Below are 23373 nucleotides of genomic sequence, written 5' to 3'. Positions count from 1 at the left end.
AAACTAAAATGCTATGGAAAGGCAGACTAGGGACAGCTTCTTTGGAATGAATGGGGATGGGAAGAAGAGGTGTGAAACAGGAAAGATGGGGTGACTGGAAGAACAGATACACGGCTGGTGAATGTTGATGCGTGAATGTCCAATGCGTCTATCATACTTGTGCAGTTGGGGTTTCGAGACACGTTACAGACAGCATGGCAAATGGAACTCCCCATCCATACGGACAATTTGGCACAGGGGATATTATTCTTAGCCCTGCCGCCTGCTTTGTTGATGTCTGTTGCATTATTCCTTTTTGTCTCTAAAATAATCAAAAAAAAAAAAATGCACACAGCAAATCTTTCCTCCCCTGAATCTTCCGAATTTACTAGACTCCTACTGAGGATTTTCTCACACATTTCCCTCACCTCTTGAGCCATCCTCTTAGCCCACAGACATATATCCAGGCTCCCTGGTTCCACAAAGAGATAATAGTCTCTTTGTCCACCGTCACCCTGTCTTGAACATAGTGACAGCCCACTGCCCCGGGGTGAGATTTTGTTTGGCTGTATGCACGTTTCACCTACATAGCACCAGACATACGTCGGGCAGCAAATAGGCGAAGAGGGCTTATAAAATCTCGGGAACAGGATGCAGGTCTACACGAAAAGCTTGGTTGATTGCTTGAATAAAAAGATGATCCTCACTATCTTGGTAGAAGTGTTAAATCTAAAATTCACAGTACACAGGACGAGGGTGTCCATAGTAAATCTTGTTAAGTCGTCGGGAATATCGATTGGCGTTGAATGGCCCATGCGAGCACTACACCCACTGTCATATATTAGCATAAGCTATGCACCATATATATTGGCTTAAACGGATGCATACAAGTCAGATTGACCTCTATATGAGTGTATAACTCTGTCTGACGGTTGACTTCGGCTGGGACGGCTGGATATGTCTGGTAAGTCATGATTGAACTGAAACAGGAATACAACATAGAGCAAACTGATATCTTAAAGGTATATACTGATCCTCACTTCTCCGTATACTTCACGTAAACTGCATACAGTCTTGCTGAAAATTGTCATGAGGGATATATATCAACTGTCAGTCCGTCTCGAGGTTTGACCATATTATTAGGGCACCTCAGTCATTTTTTTCTATCCACGACATGAGCTCTATCTTGAATCTGATTCAGTCAAGACATGACTATCATTGAGGGACAGTTGGCCTCAGCATCCTTGTTGCCGTATCAAGTATGAATATTTTATCGAACCCTATTTATTTTGACTGCAAACTAACGATTTCAGATCTATTCTCATCCATCACATCAGCCTCCCTGGTCACCACCAGCTCGACGATGGTTTCCAATATTCCATTCCTTATTTCCACTATCTGGGCACTTCAGTACGCTTACCTCCGCACCTCTAGACAGCTGCGACTACTAGAACTCGAAGTCAGAGTCCCCTGTACGCGTGCTTTCTGGAAACCGTCCACGGTCGCGCCACCATTTGGGCGTTTGATATGGGAATCGCGATTCAGACTACAGAACAACGACTTGACGATTCTTAGAGACTTCATTATCTCTTGTACTGTAGCAGAGGCGGTTAAACCTCGTTTTGGCCTTATAGTTGGCGCCCAGGTTGTCCTCGTCGTGAGGCTTGCTGTTGGGCTGCGATGTTCGACCAGTGCCGGTCCTGGTGTCTCTTTGAACAATACACTAAGTACATCCATTACTTTGATTGGCAAGTGTGGTGGCTATGTCGTTGTTTCACTAACAAAATGCTGCGACCTTCAGCGCCGTCCTTTCATCGCTTATATCTGCCTGGACGACGCTGGAAACTTCACTCAATTCGGCTTCGAGGTTGATGACTTTCGAGGCCAAAGCGAATCATAAGACCAAATTGGAGAGTCTTACGAGCACCGCCGAGGTGGCGGGAGTGCGGCGCGATAGAATTTCGCAATGTCACGACCGTCTACATGTGAGTGAAACATATTCTCGTATTGGTACTCCAGACTATACTTACAGAGGGCAAGTCCAAGTGTTGTGGGTTTACGCAAGGTGGGTTTGAGTGGGGGATAGATGGGAGGTTCGCTTAGTTAGTCAGAGCCAATGATTGAGGCGATTCATCATACAGCATTATGATCTACAAATACTTTCTTTCTTTCTTCTATTTTTTTTAAGTGAACCCACCTTTCATTCTGGGATACACACTCTCAAGACAAAGTACGGCTCGGACCTCGGTCTTGGAGCTCCAGCCACTCTTGGCCCCGACCGAGGATATAATATAGAGTATGCAAAGATGTATGAGTAAGACTTTCTAAGTAATTTTCAGTAGTTAAGAACTAGTGTAGAATTAATTCTTATATTTCATTATTTATTTGTCGTAGTCTAGTGTAGTTACTCCACTCGATACATAGTCGCTCGGTGTTGGACTATGCTACCAATGAGCAAACTCCTAATTCGTGTGCTGCCCTAGAGGTCTGTCTGTTCTATGGTGAATGAGTGAACTCGCAAATTTTTGAATTTGAACTTAGTGATTATACAGCATATGGCAGGAGTGCAGGCTCCTCCTTAGTCTTTGGTCCTCCTAGTCTGCTCAGTGTTAGCGCATGAAAATTCAGACGAAGTCGGGAAGATAAGTCAACATACAGGAACCCTTTCACAATATCATTAGTTCCGGCCTCAGTCAACGATGCAAGTGTTGGATTCATTCCGGGAGCCAAAAAATTCCGGCATACACTTTCGTCAATTCGAGAAACGTTGGCGTGTCCATCGTTGTTCAGCGCATCAAGTGCAATTGCAAAACCAGCGGCGTCAATAGTCATGAGGAGATGGCCGACAACTCGGAGTGGGCACAAGTCCTGAGCAGCGATCATAACCGCCCCTGAGAGCCGGCTGTTCTGATAAGGAGGAACCACAATCTCATCCGTCCTGGACCAGACAATTGTCGTGGGGACATACGCACGGTTGATCCCATGTGACCCACCGTTGAGGGCCTTCATGAAGTTGCTTCCAGCTGCCTGTTGCCATAAGCTAGGAGTACAGAAACGGACACCATCGATGATATCGCAAAATGCAGCTATACCATCAAAGCCAACCCCAGCAAAATCAGGGCTCATGGCTATAAAGGCCCGAGTCACATCGGCATTGCGAGTGGAGGGGAAGAACCGTAAAGCCCACTGGATGTTCGGGCTGCCTTGTGAATGCCCAATTGCAGCTACTGGAGAGCCGGAAAGCCAGGAGAGATAATGGAGGTTATAGGCGACATAGGCGGAACTCACTTGGGCGTCCGACATAGATCGATTTGCTAAAAAGTAGAAACAAGTCAGCAGCTAGAAAGGCCACAAGGGCAGAATTGGCAGTGTCCTCAGTCTCACGTAAGTTCGTGAAACAGGCCTTCATGCCCGTCTCAGCTAGGGCAGGGACGAAACCTCGGCCCCAGCTCTCGTTGCCAGTGCTTCCTGTGCCATGAACCAAAAGCACTGGTTTATCATTGGAATTAGGTGTGCCATTTGGACAAGTGAGCGACGCCCGGAGGGCATCTGCTGGAATATTGTAAGGAGCATCTCCGTCAAAAACAAACTCAGGAATAGCAGCTGGAGTTGCAGTTGACAAGGTCCACAAGACGCTAAGCAAAAATAGGCAGTACATTGTAATTGCTCCAATAGCTGGTTTTGGGGGCTGACGTTTTACCTACTGAGGCCTGGTATTTTCCAAGGGGACACGGGCCTTTTTAAACATCACGCCCCTTAAACTCCATTTTACTCAATAACGATGGTCGGATATTGGTGCTTAAGACTTGTACACTCAATCAAACCATATATATATATAATTTGGCTCAAATTTACCTAATATTTCCTCGCTACAATTGAGAGTCAATCAAAACATCTCATGTTTGAAGCTACAGTCTAGCAGCGACTTCCACTATAGTTTATTGGTCAGATATTAATGCGGGGTTGATTTATAGGGTCGCTGAAACAAAGATTAATGAATAGACTCGTGAGTTCTGTTTCTCTTCAACAGTTTTTAGAAATTCTATGATCTGAAGCTTGCAAATACTTGGCCTACCCTTGGATGCGAGACCCCTAGATGCCCCGGTGATCCGCCGAGCCTGTAGCATTCGTATCTCGGTCGGGAACACCCGCTATTGCTCTTAACGGCTCAACCCTGTCAAGGCTGAACCTGTAACATACTATATAGGGCGCTAGATGCGACTGATCTTCGATCAGTTGTCTTGTACCTTTTTATATGGTCAAGTGGTTTTACCTCAACTAGCGCAGAGACAACCAAACTATCACAAACCCCAGCTGAGAAGATGAGGTTGACAAGTGCTTAGCCTAACAGGTTCACTTACATAGAATTCTACAGCAGGAAGGCATGGTGTTGTGGGCAATGTATTTGATAGCTTGCTAGTTCTTGGGATTTGCTTAGGTATATCTTATAAGGTACATTGGTGCTCATGACTCATGAGAGCCTGTCTTTGCCTTGCCCTCGGGTCTCAGTTCAAATCACTATATGATAAAAAAAAAAAAAAAAAAATACAAATAAAAAATAAAATAAAATAGAATCTTTGAATTTGATGGATCAACTATAAGGATTAATTTCTCAACTCAGTCAGTCACCAGGTTAGCACCAATCATGAATACAGTTAGGTGTAGATGATAAAAAAAATATCCAGAAATAGCTGTAAAACTTCTGGGGTTGATCTCTGATTAATTTAATTTATCAGCAATATCATCTGAAACTAACTGTAGTATAATCAAGATATGAATACCAGGAAGCACTACTATAGGTCAAACCCAATTGTTCATGCTCTATAAGAAACAATACACGATTGCCCTGAAACGAAGTGAAAGGGTTTACAATCGGCCGCCCCCGGAGCAGCTCGCAGAGGGAGAGGAGTTAGCTCTATATCCTCTTGCTGTCTTGCTAGTAGTCATGCATCTTGTATTAGTAATATAAGCACTAATTAACTATACTGGTTATAGTTGGAGAACAAAGATGTTTAACAAATGTGAATTTGTTGCAGAGCTTTTCGCTGGGAAGATATTATAATCTTACGAACAAGTTGAGTCTACCTCTCCATTAGTATCTTAATAAAGCGGAAAGTGACAGCGCAGTTGAATTTTTAATCTGATTTTATCAATCACGTTCAGGGATTACTTGTTTTATATTTGAGACTTTGCATTCGCTACCTAATATCTAATAATCAAGTAATATGCTATACATTTATTCAATTCCAATCTACCTGCACCTAATCCACTCAATGATCTCATATCTCATCACAGAAGGGTATCAAAAAAAAGCCCCAAAAAAATAACACATTCCACTTCTTGCTCACTATTCCATAAGACGGATTTCCACTCCCTCCAGACCCATGGTCGTTACAAGACTATCCATCCAGGGAGTAATAGGAGGTCTTCGGTTTTCCGGCGTAATCAACGATTTGACCTCGAGTTTGGGCTCTTCCGGCGACCCCGGAGGCGTGGGGAGCGATTTACCCCCGTATTCAGATCTGGTGGGGGTGTCGTCGGACAGCTGACGGATTTCTTCTTCCATTAATGATCGCTGGGCTGGATCCAGTAATATAACGAGGTAATTGAGAATGCGCAGTCCGGAGCGAACTCCCTTAGTGAAAAGAGTTGAGTAGGCGTCGAAAAAGAGGTGTGGAAGAGGACCGATGAACTCCTTTTTATCGCTATGTCCGGAACGAAGCATGGACACCGCGACGCCGAATTCGGTATAGATACCCCGGAGAGCGGCGCGCGTGGCTCGCACTCGCTGCAAGAGCGCGGGCCGTAGCTTGGCCTGCTCTCTTGGCGACTTGTACCGCAGCTCGCGCACTTGCTTCATGTGACCTGGGATCTTAATTACAAGGAGACTGGCACGTTCGATCACGTCGGTGTATAGTGATGAATCTGGAAGTTTGGCATTGTCAGAGACGATTTTTTCGTTTAGAGCCTGCCATTCGGGTTTCTCGAGGAAACATTCTTCGCCTAATATTAGCGAGTGGGTGACGAGAAAGTGTCGGTATGCTTGATATAAAGCGCGGCCGAACCCATGCGCATGGGCTTCTGGGCCCCGGAGCTTGAATAGCGTCCGAATTCCCGACGCATGGCGGAGCCAGGAATCATCGATGCAGTGGTGCTTTTCGTATATTGCGAGTGAGATGGCCGTGGCGAGAGCTTCATCTGATTTAGCGGTCGAAGTGTCAGATAGTAGGCCTGCGAGCCCTCGGAGAGAGCGTATGTACAACGCTCGCGATGCATTGACAAATCGTGGATCGCTGTGCAGCGCCCCTGTATATGCTACGTTGCAGGCACGGATCGCCCAGTCAAATGGTGAAGCCATGGAGCCTCGTCTACTATCCACAAATTCGATCCAGTTAATGGGAACTTGCTTCTCGGTGCACTTGAAGTAACAAGGGAAGCACGCTAGGACATAGTTAGTGAAGACTTCGGTTTGCTGGCTTGTGATGGCTGTCACAGCTAACGACGGCGACGACGTCCCGTCTATCGGCACCGAGATCGGTCGATAATCGGCTACAATGCGCCCCGTTCGATAAGGCAGCGCCTCGAGCTCACCGGGTTGAGGTGCATGAGATGGTGTAGACGACTGCGGATTTATCTGGTGTCTGTCCAGGGCCGAGGTACGTTCTCCGGGTCTTCCAGAATACGAGTGGCCGAAGCAGACGAGATTTAGATCTCTGCATCGTGCGCAAGGAGTCCTACCGTCGCACTGATTTGAAGTCAGGACAAGGTTGAAGCTCGAAGTTTTAGAAACAACCGGAATCAACAACCAGGTTTTAGGATCCGATACCGGCTCCACTTGGCTTCACGGCAGATCTTAGAGTCTTGGTTGGACTGGCAGACTGGAGAAATGGGGAACTCGGAAACAAGGGGTAAAGGAAGTTGTCACGCCATTGCGACCGTTCAGGAATCGTAGGAAAGGGAAAGGGGGAAAGGAGGGCCAAAGAGAATCGCATAAGGGGAAATCGGGTTAAAGCAGTGTCGGAAACCACAGACCTGAAGCTGAGCAATATTGCAGCCTTGACAGCGGCGCGGGGCTCGCACCATTTTGGTCGCACATACAGAAAGCAAGATCGAGCACTATCGTATCTGCAAAACTCGGCATGGAGAAGTATCATTCAGTTGATCTAGAACCGAAAGAAAGGGAGGGAGGATCGTTGGGGAAGTCGGAGAGATGGTCCGGTGGAGACTTCTTGAGAAGGTTTGGCTATTTACCGAATCGAGGTGAGGCTGCAATTTCGCCGCGCAGATCAGATTTTGGCCCCTTCGTGAACTAATTCTGGTCTTCCAGTTCGGCAAGTCGATTCTAGGCTCGGAGACTAATATACGGACATACATTTACATTCTCCCCAATGGCTCACATCTCCTGCCATATGCAAGTGCCATACCAATCAATCAGAGCAGGCCACCGCATTTTCGTCTTTCAAACTAATGATAACAAAGGAGGGTGTATGGAACGAAAAACAGAGCAACATGGCAGCAAGAAATACAAAAGGAAACATGTCATGCAGCTGTAAATAGCCATAATATCGGAGGCGCATGGCGGGTCGTGGGCACAAGGACAAACTGTGATGGGAATCCTAAAGTCGCAAATGAACAGCATGTAACAACGGTCACGAGGAAAGGTAAAGGGCGTAACAATAAAATCTTTCAAACTGCGCCACATTCGCCAGAGGGAGGGAGTTGGGAGACCACGGGAGATATAAAGATACAGTTGTGGCCATCCGCTATACCAGCCCATCGTACAGAGACAATGCACTGACAATGGTTTCGTCCCGTTTACTACCTTCTTTAAATTCCTCCATGTCCAGGCTCCCGTTCTCGTCCTTGTCCATCATGCGGAAGATCTTGCGAACCCGCTTCTCCGGGGTGTCCTCATCCTCGGGGAGCTTGACCATCGAGCCCACCTAAGTCCTGCGTCAGCGCGAAAACCAGCCCAGATTTCATCGGTAACATACCATTTTGTAGATCGCCTCGACAATTGCCAACATCTCTTCGTACGTGATCTTGCCATCGCCATCGATGTCATATAGTTGGAACGCCCAGTCTAATTTATCCTCCATCTTGCCCCGCGACGTGACCGACAGCGCACAGATGAACTCCTTAAAATCAATCATGCCACTATTATCCGAATCGAATACGCGAAATACATAATTTGCAAATGAGGACGGATCGCCGAAGGGAAAGAACTGTCGGTAGATCTTCTGAAACTCCTCCTTGGTCAGAGTCCCTGAGGGGCAGTCCTTGAGGAAACCTACCCCGTCATAGCTGGTTAACCCGATGAACTTATACTATCCTGCGATTCCGACCTCAGATCCGTTCACGCACCTTTATACCATTGTTGCAGCTCCTTCTTATCAAAATGGGTTGCCTTCTGGAGCTCGTCGAGCTGGGAGGGGGAGAGCTTTGACTGACTGGTAGAGAACATCGTTAGGAACGGAGACACCCAGGAAGTGAGAACCCGCGCAAGAACAGAAAGAACAGCGCAGAAGATGACCACACCGCCAAGCAGATGAAATGGGTGTCCCCTCCGTCACATGCTGCACGTGGTGTGGATGCTTTGCAGGGCGTTTGTTTGCGTTTCCTGGAGCGGAAGAGGATGCGGAGCGACAGGACTTGAGCACTTACGACTTGCCCATTGTCAAAACACGGATTCGCCCCAACTAAACTCCCAGTTATATATGATCACGTAAAGCCGGTATATTCGCACACGAGTCAAGTTCGCCAAGTCCGCGGTAGTCGTGCACCGGTGAGAAATAAGATGAGGCGGAGGGTCGGAAGACGCGGGGTAAACGAGGTGAGGAATAGTTAGATAAGATCGTGCGCCGCTTCGCCGAGGAGCAGACACTCAAAGGGCTGGGACGATCCAAATGCAGGCCGGTTGAGTCTAGTGCAATGGATAGGAAGTTGGGCGGATTAGGGCAGAGTCCATCCAACGACGACAAAGAACTCGGTAGAGCGAGGGGGAATCCAGGGTCTTATGGATTACGAAACCAACCTAGTCGCAGTTAACTAGTGGCAATAATCGGGTCGGTGAGCCGCCGGTCCAGACTCCTCCCGCTCGGACTTGGCGGGCAGACACCGTTTCGCTGGAGGTCTTTTTGTTCTTCCATTGCTCCAAGGTCAATGTCTGTATCATACGTCCATTATACTTTTCCCGTTCCCATATCGTACACCTCCCCGTGCTCGATGTGGAACTACATTCTCTTCTGCTCTATGTACAAATCATGGGTGATCATGCTCGGTAGATAAACGGACCACAACGGAAAAAAAAAAAAAAAATACACACTCGCTATACATACATGTCCGGGGATCATTTTATAGGAAAATCAACTCAGCGGTAGTCCTTCGAAAATATTCTACGGACAAAAGGGAAACCGATACTCTAGCCTCCTCGTTGGGAGTCAACACGCATTAGCACCCAACCACCAGCCGGGGTGATGGGACCACACGGTATGACGACCGATATAACCAAAAAGAATATATGCCGACAATTAAGGCTTTAGTCAACCTTGATCGAGCCATAGATGCGCTGCACAAACACCCAGCTGGCGAAGAATCCAATGGAACCTGATGAAAAACGTTAATGGTAAGCAAGAGGTTCATTGAGCAAGAATATCCCAGCTCACTCGCACATACCTGTTAAGATAAAGACAACGAAGGAGATCAATGCGGAGTAGCCGACGTACAGGACGGCACCGGTGAACCCTCCGAAGCTTACCCGGGTCGCCCAGAAAAGAAGAGCGTTGAGGAAAACATATCCACCAGTCATACCCGCGCCTGCAAAGGCCCTCCAGTGCCAACGATAATTCTCGGCGCAGAGAAGGAAATACACCAATAAAACCGTTGTAGCGGCAGAGGTGATCACCATTAGGCCGTAGCAAAGGAACAAGAATCCAAACATGTAGTAGATCTTGTTGGTCCAAAGGGAGGTCATAATGAAGTAAAGCTCCACAAAGATGGCTCCGAACGGAAGAATGCCGGTTAACAGTATAGAAGGAATCGTACGAAGGGTACCCGACATTGGAGGCACCTGACGTGGAATCTGGTTGGTCTTGGTCGGACCTTCGATAGCCTTGCAAACAAATTAATACACTCATTCTCTCGGTTGTCAGCCAGTACTTTCTCTACTTACCGGTTGCTTGAACCCGAGCCAGCTACCAGCAAAGCTTAAGGGCACGCTAATGACGAACCAGATCAAAACCAATGCGAGCATCGTGGTAAATGGAACTGCCCCGCTCGATCCTTTACCCCAGACGAAAAGGTTTAGTAGAAAGAAAACGCAGAAGATGAGCCCCGGAACCAGCACAGGGGTCATGATAATGTTGCGCTTCCACGCTTCTCCGCCAAATGACTTGTAGACTCTGGATGATACGTATCCTCCGATAAAGCCAAAGAGCGTATAGATGAGAAGAATAGCTGTAGCTAAGAAGCCGCGGTTTGAGGGAGACAGCAAGCCAAGGAGAGCAAAAACTACGCAAACCAATCAGTACAACTTCACCGGACTGTCCTGCCAGTAAAGCATGAACTTACTAACTGTCACTCCGGTCATCATAAAGAGCTGTGCTCCATTGCCAACGAGAACACTCAGCAGTAAAGGAGACTTAGGGCATCGGAAAACATCACCATGGACCAGCTTCCAGCCAGAATCTTCTTGAATACCATCCTCCACAGCGGCCGATGTTCCATCTAGATCCTCAAGATTGATCATATCCAGCCTATTGTATCGAGCAATGTCCTTCTTCAGAGCTCTAACAAGGATCATGCTGACCATGCCAACCAGGAAGACAACGAAAACAGCGGAGTTGATGAGGGAAAACCAATGGATCTTGGGGTCATAGACATGCAAGTACTTGTCCCAACGGGTAGCCCAAGGAGTAGGCGATTCGCGCCAGTACACACCATACGTCCAACTAACCGAGGTGTCGCCCTCTTCGCTCAGTATAACGGGGGTGTCACTGCTACCGCAGTCGGCAGCTCCATCCTCGACGACTCGTGAGTTGCCTCGTGAGTCTGGCTGAACGAGCACGCCGACGACCCGATACTTGTCCTTGCCTGTGAACCCCACGCGGTGATATTCAATGTAGATATCGAAGTGATTGTGCAAAAGCGACTGTCCGTTCTCATCTAACGTGCCCAAAGCGAAGCCAGGGTTATAAAATTTGGTATCGGTAACTGACTCAACGTTGATTTGGGCACCCGGCAGACCGTCCACAAGCCAGTTAATATTGTACCCTTGTGCAATACGCCGGTTGGTGAACGTAGCGCTTCGCGCGTCGAACTTGACCTCTTTGCATACTGCCTTGCACGTCTCATTTTTACCCATAGACAATTGGAACGGAGAAGACTGGATGCGGTCGCCGAATAAAATGCTTCCTAACGATTCCCGTATATCTTTCGGTCCACCTTCGGGTTCGCAGAAGTGTAACGCCGGGTGATAATAATCGTACGAGAACACGGAATGCAGCTGTTCATCTTGCTGCGCTAGGCCTGGCGTGAGATGATTAACATACACAGGAACAGATTGACCTTCATCGTACGAGGTGGGAGCTACACCAGGTAGGTAGAAGGCTGCGGAGAGGGACGGAAGGGTGAGGACGAGGGATGAAATGGGCAACGTTCGTATGTTGAACCGCATTGTGGATGTCTGACAACGAAGCGTGATATTAGCTCAGTTGTGCATTAGTCCTCGGTGAGATACTGGGTCGGGTTGGGAGTTAATAGCTTGTGGGTGCCATACAGTCTACAGCAGCCACACCGCGGAGGTATTTCTCAAGATCTCATGAAGTAGGCGTTGGATATGTTAATTGACCACCAGCTCAGAGGAAAGAATGTGGAATAAATGAAAAAAGGGGACGGAAATCAGTCTGCCCATAGGGGTCGCAGGATGACTTTCCAAATGCGTTGAGGCCAAGTAGCGGTCTTGGCACACGTGATGAGCTTTTTGTGTCTGAGTCAGCGGTAATATATCATCACGTGTCGATAAGGCGTCCAAAAATTTCCATTTCAATTCTCCCACGCCGGGAGAGCCTCCCAGTCAAGGCGACAAAACATTTCCTCTCGCAATGGCCATGGCAGTATCGCAATCCGAGGGCTTGAGCCTTCCAAATATCTCAACCCTATTGGAAAATATTGTTGGCTGTCTGAATACTGTTGGATCGTCTCTCCCGAAAGCAAAGCGCGACCAGTTCTCCGACGTGTCGATTGAGCCACTGCAAGATGGAATTTCGCTTTTGGACACTAAATGCGAATTGCTCCTCTCCTACCTGCATAACCTCGTTTTTTTGATGATATACGAGCTACGTGGGCTATCAACAAATAACAAAGATGCAGAGACGGATCAGTCTCTTCGGGAAGACATCGTGAAAAAGCTCGTCGAACTACGTATCTATTTGGATCGCGGCGCCAGGCCATTGGAGGGACGGTTGAAATATCAGATGGATAAAGTGATAAAAGCTGCTGAGGATGCTGAAAGAGCGGAACACACAACGTCCAAGACCAAGGCGAGCAAAGTAGACGAAGCTAGCAGTGATGATGAATCTGCGTCAGAGGAAGGCTCTAGTGACAGTGAAGATGATATTGACGAAACGGCATATCGACCCAATATTACCGCCTTTGCGAAGAAAATTGAGCCCTCAGAGAAAGCCGGGAAAACCGCTAAGAACACCACCCCCAGTGACGGTATTTACCGGCCACCGAAGATCATGCCAACAGCTCTGCCTACCGCTGAACGCAAGGAACCCAGGGAACGCGGGCCCCGGAAGTCAACGGTTATTGACGAGTTCGTCAGTGCTGAGATGTCATCGGCTCCCATGGCGGAGCCTAGTATTGGTAGCACTATCACGCATGGCGGAAGACACACGAAATCAAAGAAGGAGAGGGAAATTGAAGCTGAGCGAACAGCGTATGAAGAAACCAACTTCACCCGACTTTTGGGAGAAAGTAAGAAGGAGCGAGCCAAGAAACGTGGGAAAGGGGTTGAGAGCACATTCGGTGGTGAAGAGTGGAGAGGTCTCACCGAGGGTGCAGACCGCATTTCAAGACTTACACGCAAAGCCAAGGGAAGTGGCAGCGCACTGGACAGAAGTCGGAAGCGAAAGATTACAGAGGATGGCCCTCGCAATGATGGCGGTGTGGGTCAAATCTTTGAGAAACGACGAAAGAAGATTGACAGCTGGAAGCGGTAGTTTTGTGTTTATAGATTGTTGTAGGATGTTAGCCATTTACTCGATACCATGTAATTAAAAAGTTGCATTAGTTTTTGTATTTAAATAAGCACACATCATAAGGAACTACTAATCGTCATGCTTTCTGTGGCATTTTTTTTAAAACAAAAGAACAAATACAAATAAAAAATCAACTAGTGGGATAACTTCCAGGCATTTTTACACTGTCCCCTTATATGTCTTTAGTATCACTGAAATATATATTTCGGCTGTACAGTCAAAAGGCATTGGCTATATGTTAGAGATGAAAGTGAAACAACAACATGGATTCCATTTAAACGCACTATAATATAATAACAACAATGGCATACTACTTTTTTTATACTTTATAGTTGTTATGTATGTCAAGGGCTGACCTATAGTGCCAACCTTGTGAGGCTGTAAGAGTGCTCTTACAAACAACTACTTCGGGAAAGCCATCCATCAGCAGCAGTATGGCCCAAAGTCTATGCGAAACCTGTACATCTAAATTTCCTGGCAGCTATTTGTGGATCCATTCTGACGTCGTCGTGAGCAGAATTTCCCTGTTCCTGTTGGTATGACGTCATTGCCGAATCCGGTTGTTCTTCCATTTTTGAAAGATGTTGTCCATATCGAGCTCCACTGCATTTCCCAAGGCTAAATAAAACCAAAAAGGGAACCTGGATAATACGTACAGAGACACAAAAATTAAAACAAAAAATGGAAGACCCGGGCTTGCCGGTTCACTTGCTGGGCCGTCAAGATCTACCAATGGTATAAGATCATGTCGCCGCAGATAGAACTGGAAGTGCACTCAGTGGGTACGTTATTTATCCCATACAACCTTTCCAAGGAGACAACCGTGCAACTGACAAGTCCAAGCGCCCGACGAACCCAATCTCAGACTCTACGCGACCCTCTCACAAATCTTCTCCATCTGGCTGAACCCATTCCATGTTTTACCCGTCATGCTGACAACTATCCTGGACCTTACGACTGACCCGGGAGATAAGAACCTGACGAATGGGGATAAATCATTCTATTATATCACGATGCAGGACGATTTGTACCAGCCGACTGAGTATATTAAGTTTGTACTGCCGCATGTGGGATATTTAGGTTTTGATATTCCAGGCATTTGTTATGTTTATCTGTATCATTGGGGATTTTCTCCTTAGTTGGGTCGATGAGAAGGGGTATATTCCGAATTTTCTCCTACAGGGCGGGAATCCGGTCTATGATATTGATAGGAAGGTGTCGGAGATTGAGTCTGAGTCTTAATTGAAGTGGGCATGTAAATAGTTTGTTTAATGTTCCTAGGATGAATTGCAAAACGGAAATAGTGTTTTTATTTTGTACAATTTAAGGAATTCGATACGACAAATGGTCGATGGAGGTCAACTTAGGTATCCTGCTGTGTATGCCCATCATTTCATTTCTACACCTGGCCCTGCTTTTCTAGTATTATTCTCATACATATCAACTTGACCAAATCGGAATCCATAATCGTCATAACATCTCAAGCGGCCTGTTTCGAAGACTCATAGGGTCGTATCGTCCAGTTTATACCACTGCTTTCGTAGCATAGAGCTTCAATTAATATATAACACACGGTAAGCGCAAAATCCAACTTAATGGCATTGTTTGAGCAGCGTCCTGCAGAATGACTCTTCTTCCTTGATCAGCTCCGATGGAAGGCTGCGTCCAATAGATGGTCTTGCAGGCATTATCAAGAGCAGCAGCAGAAGCTCTGTAGAGCAATAGTATGGGGTGGAAAGAAGTTCAGAACATGTGACTTCTGCTGACTAGCCAATTATCTAGTTAACTAAGTTAAGTTAACTAACCTAACGGGATAGATTACCTAATCATCATATGCCAAGTAGTCACCTGACCAGGTCCACCAACGCCTTTGAGCGGAACCAGCTCGAATGGAACAATGATAGAAACGACAACAACAGTTCTCTGGTTTTGTAAATTCTTCGGGTGCTCAACCTTTGTCCTTGTTTCTTATTTGTTTCTTCCCTACTATTTTGACTACGCCCCTATTATAATGCGAGTCCTCCGCTGAGCCGTCCCCTTCGTTAAAAGGGCACGCGCGTATCTTAAATCCATGAGGGCAATAAGCTGCAACTTTTGATCTGAGCTACTTTTTATGGTCATCCCCCGAATCATTATACACACCATACCCTCGAATCAGTTCAATTATGGCCTCTTCAGGGACTCCGGTCCTGGACCGATTCCTATCAGGGCTTTCCGACTTGGTTAAAAATCGCGATGGGGACAAGCTTCAAGACTTTTTACAGATTGAGCCTCCTTTATCTAATGTATACCAACAGATGGTGAACGAATTACAACAACAATACCCCAACACGCCTCAGAAAGATGCCGATCTACTGCGCCGATGCGAAGGGCTAGTGCCACGTACTAAGGGCAGTAGCTCGTGGACTGCCTTCCCGACCTTCATGAAACTCTACTTCACCTTTCTCCGAGACGTTAATGTTGACAACCTTCTTGAGACGTATAACATGCTGAAAGGACTAGTCAAGTAAGTCATTCCGTCAGTTGCGGGTGGCGATTCGGTATTGCAATTCGGGCACGCTCTCTAGGATCGTCTGACCCTTCATTTCTGCATAGTCAATGTGTTCTGGCACTAGGTGATGGCCAATTTGGTGTCATTATTTTGCCTACTGTCCTATATTTGTCGAAGGTGTTAGCAAAATTGGCTATGGGTTTAGATCGTCGGCCGGAGCTAGTAGCGCATTTGCTCCGAATGGAGGGCAACAATGACCAGGATGAAAGTATCGAGAAGGTAACACTGGTGGAAAAATCTGCAAATGTTGTTCGTGAGGCTTTTATCAAATGCCTCACGGATCGTAGCGGTACCCCGGGAGTGCAGGGGAAGCCTGAAGGGAAACGGGTTGGCATTTACCTTATGGCAAATCTGTGTTTGAAACTGCTTTTCCAGGTAATGCTTTGGTGATTGCGACCTATGCTAGGACCAATGACTAACAGCCGTTCAGTGTGGGAAGCTTCGAAACGCAGAGCAAATGTTTGCCAGTATCAGTGCCCAATCTCCGCCGCTAAAGTATTTCCCGGCATCTCAGAGAGTGACATACCTACAGTACCTCGGGCGGTACCTCTTCTTTAACAATCTCTTCTTCCCTGCGCGAATAGCCCTGCAATCAGCCTATGACCAGTGCCATTGCCGGGCACTGAGCCAAAAACGGGTCATTCTTACCTACCTTATTCCGTGCAATATGATAATGGGTCGCTTCCCTTCGTTGGGATTATTGCAGCGCCCGGAATCAGAAGGGCTAGCGGACAGATTTATTCCGATATGCCGACTCATCATGCGTGGGGACTATATCGCCTTCCGAGAGCACCTTGCCCTAGATTCGCCATCAACCGAATGGTTTGCAAAAAATGGCATCTTACTTGCCTTGCGAAATCGTTGCGAAATTCTTGTGTGGCGGTCATTGGCACGAAAAGTGTTTACCCACGGTGGCTTCCATGGCGAACCACAAGGTCAAAGTCAACGTGGGCCTCCTCCATTTCTCTACCTAAACAAGCTGGAGACAGCTGTGCGGTGGCTTCAGTGGCAACATGCGCAGTCAGCACAAGGCGGGCTTGGGTTCCGACAGAGAAATGGGGGTATTGACGCAAAGGCGGGAAACAACGATATTGGATCGCAGCTCATTTATAAGCTTTCGGATCCGGATTTTGCCGGTGTTGACCAGGTTAACGGGGCCGAACTAAAGCCAGACTCGACATTGCTGTCTCAATATGCTGATTATCTCTGCCCAGATGTGTTTTTTGATGAGCAGGGACTTCCCCAACCAAACCTAACCAAGTCTCTAATCGACGGGCAACTTCCGGTGGATTATCAAGATCTCAAGCTAGATCCGTATGCCAACTACAGTGACTCTGACTCTGAAAACGAGAAAGGAAAACCGACAGTGATGATGCGAGAGCTCGAGTCGATTCTCGCATCACTATTGAGCCAGGGTCTCATGCGTGGATATCTTACGCATAAAAATCCCAGGTTCGCCATTCCAGGTGCACGAATCCGTGGTGCACTGCCTACCGGCTTCCCCAATGTTTGGCAAACAATACTTGCCAGAGAAGGCGATGATGACAGTGTTCCTGGGTGGGTGCAGCCTCCACCTGCCAGCGCCAATACTTTTGGAGCTGCGGCTGCCGGGGGACGGGTTGTGAATCTGTCCGGTGCACGGCCAGTTGGAGTACAATGAGCCTTCGACATTTTTGTTTATCATGGTTTCTGATTTTTCCTATGGTGATTTGGACCGAGGTGACTGTTCTGACAATATAATGCCGACAATTTCCACACTAAGCATATATCACTGGAGGTTTTTCATCCCGAAACCGTCTCCATCGATTTGATGGACCTTGTTCTCTAAACATTCGTCCAATGGCAAGCCCACCACAAACAGCTCTGAGATGCCCCAATCTCTTGGATCCTGCGGATATCCCAGACCAACAATATCCTGCCTGTCGCGTATCCCAATACGCCATCACACGGCGCAGATTATATTGTCCGAAGGTACTGTTTCGGAGACGAGGGGATTATCTTATGTGACAGAAGGATTGAAAGTCTAAGAAGGATACAAATGGCAGAGCTGTGCTGGTTGGATGCTGAATATTTAATATGCTACGACTGTCTGATGGACTGATGCATAGGGGCAGCATCTGTGTGGAAGTATCGAATAGAATACGGTAGTTAGAGAGGCAACGTGACGACCTGACGATTTGATGATTATAACTATTAATAACTACATAAAGAAGGACTGGGGGATGGATGACTTTCAGCTAGTCGCGCCCACGTGAACAGACTACTATTTGGAATTCAACGATGTTGACCAGCTACTGCATTATGTACCATAGTGATTCATTCCAATTTAACTAAATATAAGTATCATCTTCATATATAAGGTCTAAACTGCAATCATTTCATCATAAGTCATTCCTTCACCCGAACCATGTCTATGTTGACCCCTCTATCACAATTCGTCCTTCTAGTCGTGGCGAAATACCCGGTGTCCAAGTCGGCGTGACACCCGGGCACTCGTTAGTATCTTCAACAGTAGACGGTTCTAGACCGGCCTTGTGCATCCATTTACGAGTGGCCCATCGTGCAAGCCGAAGACGATGCTCCTCCTCGACTGTCGACCGCGCAGGCAGAGTCACATAGTTGGTAGTAGGGTGCAGGGAGGTCAAGATCTCCGGATCCGAATCGGAGTCGGAGTCCATAGCCTCGTCGTCATGGATTTTATTCTCTGTCCCACTGTCCACTCCGCTGTCCGTTTCGGCGAATCGTCCGTAATGGTACCGTTTGGCACGCTTCAGCGTCGGTCGTTGTGGTCGATAGGGTATCTTCTCTGAGACCGGCGAGGTTGTGGAAGAGGCTGGTTTCAGCCAACCATCGGCGTGAAGATTCTTGTGCACATTGGTCCAGTGTCGCGTCATACTTTTACTAAAGCGTTGCCACTTGCCCATCACCCTCAAACTAAGGAAGTATTGTCGCAGGATGGTGCTGAGCAGTACGCCGCTTTCTTCGTCCACGACTTCTTCGATTTCACCGCCGGAAGACCGGACAAGGAGTGATGCAAACCCGTCTTTTCCACGGCCCATGTATCCTCGTGTGGCGAGGAGGTAGCTCCGATCGTACTCAATCGGCCGCCCGCCTACCTTGGCCCAATTAATGCGTGAGCCCGGGGGAGCAGACGGGTTAAAGCTGAACGAGATATTTGAGACTTGGGTGAAACGGCCTTCTAGTGCCGGTAGGAGACTCACTCCGTTTTCTAAAGCATCGACAAGCGCGCTTCCTGGAACGCGCAGCAATACCACCGGGTCTTCGAAGGGGAAGCAATTCAGGATGTCCTTAAGACGCAGGATACCGGGGGGGTAGATCTGGTCGCCTCGGATCGTGCCACCAGCCATTAAAGAACAGTCGGCACCGTAGTAGAATCTCATAAGGTCACAGACGAAATTCCCCAGATTAGACTCTCTTTGCCGCACTGTAGAGAATCGCCCATCAAGCGAGCGGGTGGTATATCCAACAGGTTTCTCCAGTTTCGATTTAAGGCTAGATGTCAATTTCCCCACGAGAGCCACGGTAGCGGGGTCTTCGGAGATGGACTGGTACATATCCCGGCGAACGATGTTGAAATCCCATCCGGGTCCGTTTTCTTTGCGCCAGGCTTCTATGTAACTTAATTGTTTGAAGTCGGTTCCTGACCGCAGAACATGAATACCATTTACCATAGCATGGCCGTAAAAATGGTCGTGACCTCCCAAGATTATGTCTATCATACCCGTCGGGACATTCTCCGCCAGTTTGTAATCGTTGGGCTCGCGTTGGTGAGTGACAGCGACAATAATATCGGCGCCCTGTTCCCGGAGACGTGGCACCAGTTCTATAGCCGTTTTGGAAGCAGATTTATAAATCAAGTCGGGAGGAAGGGAGTTGATCGTTCCGAGCCTGGAGATCGTGAGTATGCAACAACAGAACCAACCATAATCTTTGCAGCCTACCATTCTCGCTCTCCTAGCCCAATCACTCCTACTTTAATCCCATTCGACGATGTTAATATCCACGTTCTCTCACAGTTAGCGATGGGAACATCCTCGCCCAAAGCGGGATCCAGGACATTTGCCAACAGCCAAGGAAACCGACACTGGCTGCGCAAGTGGCGCAGCTGTGCGACACCGAAGTCGAGATCATGATTCTGCAAGGCCCGCAGATGTCAGCTATGCCCAGCCCAGGAGTTACATTATTTCCATCAAGAAAATGCAACACGTACCCCAAGACATGCTACGTCGGTGCCGATTTTGTTCAGAAACGGTACCATGTGTCGGCCCTTCGTCACCGAGCTCTCGAGGCTAGGATTAAAGGCATCTCCAGAGAAGAACGTGAGAAGGTTTGGTAGTGAGGCAAACCGGGGATCTGATCGGTAGTAGTTGACCACAGATTGGAATCGAGAAACACCGCCCACTGGCTCGGCAGATCCTGCCCTTCAGCTTCATCGTCAGTATTTCAGAACGGCAACAGGTCGCATCGCTCCGCGGGGTTCATACTCTACGTGGTAGACGTCATTGTAATGGATCAAGCGTAGGTCCGGAGCATCCGTCCTTTCACAGGTATGGGTGATCGACAAACCGTCTTTCTCAACTGCAGACATATCGGTATCAGGGGAGGAGAGGTTGAAAGAGGGAGGAAATGTGTCAGCGGCAATCCGGGGATGACTGAATGGCGTTGACGACCTCAGGTATCCCAATCGGGCATGCAGGCATCTGGGTTTCTCGGCCTAGTAGAGCCAATCAGATACTCCGATATGGCCAGCTACTCCACAGCTTTAATCATTAGGTAATAATGCTCATAAATTTAGTCTTACATGTACAATTCGTCATTACGAGCCTACTTCGTTCTAGCCATAGTTACCAAGATGCCGAGGCAATAGGACCTACTACATAGGTAATAGCAAGCTTGTATTGTTGTACAATGGTGTAGTATGATTTCCTTGGGACATAGTGGTATCCATGCAGCTAATATCTAATTTTCCATCGGCCGTGCGAACAGTCCCAGATTTGGCGTTTTAAAACACCTGAACGCCTTGCAGTATGCCCAAACAAAAAAAAAAAAAAAAAAAAAAAGAAAAAGAAAAAAAAACGCAGAGGATTGGGGAGGGACGAGCAAAGGAGATTATATTCGTCGTTCTGTCACTGTCCAACGCCGCTTAACGCCCGACTCAGCGTCTTTATTCAACGGCGCACTTCCCCAAAGTCCACGCTGAGACAAGGTCCTTTGGGGTAACTGTTTGGGCTGATTCGAGGTACTATCTGATATTGTTCCGTTACTATTTTCTGCACTGGCAGCTTGTCCCAACCAGGAATCCCCAAAGTTTGGCATAATATCATCTTTCGATTTGCTTGCTGAGATTGAACCCCAGAGGCCACCAGAAGCAGTGGAGGGGCGTGTAATCGTCCACCCCCGGGATCCAGTATCCGACGTTGTCGAGGGCCCGATCACAAACGAACTTTGTGAGATGGAATTTCGAGATAGGCCACGGTGACGGTACGAGGGGACAGAAGGGGATGTTAGACCCGTAGGAGAGGATAGGGTGGACATGGTCGGGTTCCCCCCGTGCCGCAAATGTTCGGTCGTTGCGACCATTTGCAAACTATAGTTCTGTAACACCGACTGATCGCCATTTGCTTCGTGTGAGCTTACTGGACCACCAACAGCAGATGACTTGGTGGCTGATTTGTCGCCATCTTTAAGAACCGCTAAGGTGAGGGAAGCCGTCCCAACATTCACGAGAGTAGTTTCCCCTTTAATGGCGGAAATCAACGAATTACACCCGGCCCCGTGAGTCACTATGATGAGAACCGTCTCGATCGATTCATCGCGGTCACCCGCCGCGCTAGCATCCCCGGTGCTATCTGACAATTGTGAATGACGCCGGGGCCTGTTGTAGGGTATGGATAGGTCGTGATTTTGGTACCAGGAGATCATGCGCTCCAGTCCGACACGAAAGCGGGTATCCATGGTACTCCACTCCTCCTCATACTCGCCCCCACTACCCCAGGCTTGCGGTTCGCGCATGCTATCCCACTGATAATCGATCATCACGCAGGCGTCACGGGCATGAGAGACGTACCCAGTTGGGATAGGTTCCGAAGGGGATATAGCATAGCTGGGTGTTGGAGGGGCATACAGTCCGTCGGGGATAGGCGACAGGCTGGTATCTATCCTGCCGGGAATTCTCTGGGTGACTGGTGTGTCGGCTGACTGCATCGAATCGTAACTCGCCGCGCGGCTCCTTTGTTCTCTGCGGCCGCCCCTGTCTGAGTCGGGCGATGGTTTGGTCTGCTCCTCCTTTTCCTCCATGCTCGGGAGACGAGGGATATCACTCCTGCCCCATCCACCAGGGAAGTGCCCGACAGACGGCCTAGAATTAATATCGGCATCAGGAACAATACTGTCACGCCTCAGTAGCTCTGCCTTGGCAGCTGCTACCATCCTCTCAGACTTGGGAGGAGGGCTGATATCCTCGAAATAGCCGGAGTGTAGCCACTCTCCTAGACAAGCATCCACACGTAGAAGACAGCGATGATCGTTGGCAGATATATTCGGTACGGCCGTGCTAACATTAAACCCGTGGACTGACACTCTGCCATTGCCCGCGGAGTGGCTTCTCGGGTAGTTGATCGCCGGGGGTTTCGGCGACAAGGCAATGTCTGTATCCGGATAGTGTTGGCTAATCCCCGAACTTACTGCGATCGCAGTCTGTAAACATCGAAGATAGGGGGACGAGTGAATGATCACTCTTCGTTTCCGCCTTGCGGGCTGTGGGCGAAAGGACGGCAACTTATGTTCCTCTTTCTCCTGAGGTAAGGGCTCATCATCCGAGGACTGCAGTAAGGTGATGATTTGTGCCCCAAGAGTACGAGATTGGATCCAACCACCGTAGGATAAAGGAGGATCGTAGGGAGTGGGGGATGTGAGATGCCAGTTTTTGTCGGCCGCATCCAGTCGAGCGCCATGCCTATTAAGAATTAGCGGTCCCTCTGTTCACACCTTTGGCTTCGGGGTAGGTGACAGCTCACCTGACAATAATAATTTTTGTCGGGGGGTTCCCCATGGCCAAATTCAGAGTGCGAGAGGACGGTTGGAAAGTAGATGTTTGGCGAAGACAAGGAACGAAAAGTTTAGGCAGAGGATCAAATAACTAAAACCATGAACGGAGCTCGGGAAAGACTCTGGACAGGCTAAATATCAAACGGGCTGGAAGAAGAACAAGAAAAAAAAGAAAAGAATGCCAGACGCTCCAGGCCGTGATGGAGGGGGGGGGGGAAGCTCCTGGGGTATCTCGAAAGTCCAGCGGGGTAAGGGTCAGGAGGAAGACATGATCGGAGAGAGAGGTCGAGTACGTGGGTGAATGTGTCACCAGCCGCCGTCAAAATCGGTGGAAGAGATGCCTCTTCACATCACGATGACCAGAGTGGAAATAGGCAGCGACGAAGCAGAAAAATCTGCGCCGTCACTGGGAGGTACTAGGTCGAATGTTTTGAAGCCGTCGTGCTTGGGATCCCCTGGTCGGGCAGGGCATGTGATTCCCGATTATGTAACCACATTGAGTTCGTTTTCTCC

The 23373-nt window shown here is 48.1% G+C and overlaps 9 protein-coding genes across 9 annotated transcripts; 4 read left to right on the top strand and 5 right to left on the bottom strand.

Annotated features, from left to right (window-relative positions):
• Positions 1 to 1342: 1342 nt before the first annotated feature.
• ATNIH1004_002214 (uncharacterized protein) lies at positions 1343 to 1879 on the top strand (the record flags this gene model as incomplete). Its single annotated transcript, XM_033566909.1, has 1 exon — positions 1343 to 1879. One exon carries the CDS (start codon positions 1343 to 1345, stop codon positions 1877 to 1879), a length of 537 nt encoding a protein of 178 aa, XP_033428904.1.
• A 644-nt stretch (positions 1880 to 2523) lies between these two features.
• Positions 2524 to 3637, bottom strand: ATNIH1004_002213 (uncharacterized protein; the record flags this gene model as incomplete). Its single annotated transcript, XM_033566908.1, has 3 exons — positions 2524 to 2578; positions 2636 to 3206; positions 3268 to 3637. 3 exons carry the CDS (start codon positions 3635 to 3637, stop codon positions 2524 to 2526), a joined length of 996 nt encoding a protein of 331 aa, XP_033428903.1.
• Positions 3638 to 5326: 1689 nt separating this feature from the next.
• On the bottom strand, positions 5327 to 8654 carry ATNIH1004_002212 (EF-hand domain-containing protein; the record flags this gene model as incomplete). The annotated part of the gene is made up of 5 exons (XM_033566907.1): positions 5327 to 6724; positions 7779 to 7922; positions 7974 to 8269; positions 8344 to 8429; positions 8644 to 8654. 5 exons carry the CDS (start codon positions 8652 to 8654, stop codon positions 5327 to 5329), a joined length of 1935 nt encoding a protein of 644 aa, XP_033428902.1.
• Positions 8655 to 9517: 863 nt separating this feature from the next.
• Positions 9518 to 11653, bottom strand: ATNIH1004_002211 (transmembrane 9 family protein; the record flags this gene model as incomplete). The annotated part of the gene is made up of 4 exons (XM_033566906.1): positions 9518 to 9585; positions 9655 to 10090; positions 10151 to 10488; positions 10549 to 11653. 4 exons carry the CDS (start codon positions 11651 to 11653, stop codon positions 9518 to 9520), a joined length of 1947 nt encoding a protein of 648 aa, XP_033428901.1.
• A 427-nt stretch (positions 11654 to 12080) lies between these two features.
• lcp5 (small subunit rRNA maturation protein LCP5) lies at positions 12081 to 13202 on the top strand (the record flags this gene model as incomplete). Its single annotated transcript, XM_033566905.1, has 1 exon — positions 12081 to 13202. One exon carries the CDS (start codon positions 12081 to 12083, stop codon positions 13200 to 13202), a length of 1122 nt encoding a protein of 373 aa, XP_033428900.1.
• A 784-nt stretch (positions 13203 to 13986) lies between these two features.
• Positions 13987 to 14483, top strand: ATNIH1004_002209 (uncharacterized protein; the record flags this gene model as incomplete). Its single annotated transcript, XM_033566904.1, has 3 exons — positions 13987 to 14023; positions 14085 to 14308; positions 14337 to 14483. The coding sequence occupies 3 exons, from the start codon at positions 13987 to 13989 to the stop codon at positions 14481 to 14483; spliced, it is 408 nt and encodes a 135-aa protein (XP_033428899.1).
• Positions 14484 to 15406: 923 nt separating this feature from the next.
• ATNIH1004_002208 (uncharacterized protein) lies at positions 15407 to 17452 on the top strand (the record flags this gene model as incomplete). The annotated part of the gene is made up of 3 exons (XM_033566903.1): positions 15407 to 15747; positions 15837 to 16167; positions 16223 to 17452. 3 exons carry the CDS (start codon positions 15407 to 15409, stop codon positions 17450 to 17452), a joined length of 1902 nt encoding a protein of 633 aa, XP_033428898.1.
• Positions 17453 to 18203: 751 nt separating this feature from the next.
• On the bottom strand, positions 18204 to 20401 carry ATNIH1004_002207 (putative 5'-nucleotidase; the record flags this gene model as incomplete). Its single annotated transcript, XM_033566902.1, has 4 exons — positions 18204 to 19701; positions 19755 to 19948; positions 20024 to 20234; positions 20298 to 20401. The coding sequence occupies 4 exons, from the start codon at positions 20399 to 20401 to the stop codon at positions 18204 to 18206; spliced, it is 2007 nt and encodes a 668-aa protein (XP_033428897.1).
• A 521-nt stretch (positions 20402 to 20922) lies between these two features.
• Positions 20923 to 22864, bottom strand: ATNIH1004_002206 (uncharacterized protein; the record flags this gene model as incomplete). Its single annotated transcript, XM_033566901.1, has 2 exons — positions 20923 to 22768; positions 22830 to 22864. The coding sequence occupies 2 exons, from the start codon at positions 22862 to 22864 to the stop codon at positions 20923 to 20925; spliced, it is 1881 nt and encodes a 626-aa protein (XP_033428896.1).
• Between the last annotated feature and the right edge of the window lie 509 nt (positions 22865 to 23373).

This window comes from Aspergillus tanneri (assembly GCF_003426965.1).
Source record: "Aspergillus tanneri strain NIH1004 chromosome Unknown AapTan_1_pilon_pilon_pilon, whole genome shotgun sequence".
NCBI lineage: Eukaryota > Fungi > Ascomycota > Eurotiomycetes > Eurotiales > Aspergillaceae > Aspergillus > Aspergillus tanneri.
This window is presented reverse-complemented; position numbering and strand designations above follow the sequence as displayed.